Source organism: Pygoscelis adeliae, unplaced genomic scaffold, assembly GCF_000699105.1.
Source record: "Pygoscelis adeliae isolate BGI_AS28 unplaced genomic scaffold, ASM69910v1 Scaffold160, whole genome shotgun sequence".
In the NCBI taxonomy this organism is placed as follows: domain Eukaryota; kingdom Metazoa; phylum Chordata; class Aves; order Sphenisciformes; family Spheniscidae; genus Pygoscelis; species Pygoscelis adeliae.
Genome location: NW_008824035.1, coordinates 5,531,828 through 5,533,074, shown reverse-complemented (window position 1 = coordinate 5,533,074; position 1,247 = coordinate 5,531,828). Strand labels below are relative to the sequence as shown.

Genomic DNA, 1,247 nt, shown 5'->3' with positions numbered 1-1,247 from the left:
AAGTCATGCAGGAGCAGTAGGGTGTCAAATGAGATTTGCTGGGGCTGTGAAGCAAGGTAAGGAGTGCGGAGGGCAACCTCTGGCTAAGTCTCTCATGTGAGCTGATATGTCTTGAGTGCATAGCCATGGTCAGGGCAGGGCAGGAGGGCGCACCAGATGTCAAGGGGGAAGGTGCTGGAGTGGCTGCAGGTCAGGCTGGAGGAGAAGGGCAAGGAACATGTCACACTCACTGTTGTCACCAAGTCAATGGCACAACCAGCTGGGAACTGGCAAGCTGGGAACAAGCTTCCAAGGCGTTGTTACTAAAGAGTTACTTGGTAGATCCAGCAGGCAACCTCTGCAGTGGGAGCTGATCACAGGATGGTACCCTGCCACAGAGAAGAGGCTTTATGAGGTCCCAGCCCACACTGAGCAAGAGAAGCTTGACACCCCAAAGAGACTGTTCCTGCGGGAAGGAGCCATGCCTTGCTCACTGCCCAGAAGTAGCAACACCTGATTAAAAAGATTGCTGTTTTCATCATCCCTGTGTGGTGTGACTGCCTGACTTTCAAACGGTGTTTCCTTTATTTGCTTTCAGTGGATCCCTTTGAGACAATGCTGAAGTCTCTCTTGAGGTACCAGTCCAGCCTGAATGGGGATACAGGAGAGAGCCACATGAGGAGAAAGCTGTATGAAAATGGAGTGACCAAGTCCTTGCAAAGTAACTTTGCTCTCATCCAGAAGGTGCGTGACCACCTTTGTACAGCAGAGAAGCCCTGTGTGGCTCACAGGGGAAAGTTTAGTGAGAATGATCACTAGGATAACAGAGCTGCATTCGAATTAGTGCTGGAACTATAAGCATCTGAGACAGTGAACAGCCTCTGCCTGTTCAAGCACGGTGTGAATATTTGGTTTCTCTTAGCTCCAGTGAGTTAGGGAGAAGGGCTGAGCTTGGTGACTTTTTATGCCAAGATACCAGATGCAGTTAAAAGATACTGGAGCATCTGGATTCTAAATTTATTTCCCAGGACAGGAGGGAGGAGTAAGGAACCAGCTATTGGGATCACAAACAAGTGAAGAACTGTTCTGTTGACTCAGCCCCGCAGCCAGAATATGATCTCCCAGTCTGGAGCTACTAGTATTAAAGTTTTTAGGGTTTCTTTTATGACAGAGGGAACAAGAGAGGAGGACAGGGCTGCCTTGTTGGGGGAAAACCTTGGTAAGAGGCAGAAGATTTGAGGCTAAAATGTTACTGTTTCAGTTAACAA

General features: G+C 48.8%; 1 protein-coding gene across 1 annotated transcript in view; it reads left to right on the top strand.

The window, feature by feature from the left end:
* The window catches only part of LOC103924536 (cytochrome P450 20A1), a 15,646-nt gene that overhangs the window by 4,766 nt on the left and 9,633 nt on the right, over window positions 1–1,247 (top strand). Inside the window, exon 4 of the mRNA XM_009333068.1 lies at window positions 578–723. Within this exon, the coding sequence (XP_009331343.1) occupies window positions 578–723 (146 nt within the window). The remainder of the gene's footprint in view (window positions 1–577; window positions 724–1,247) is intronic.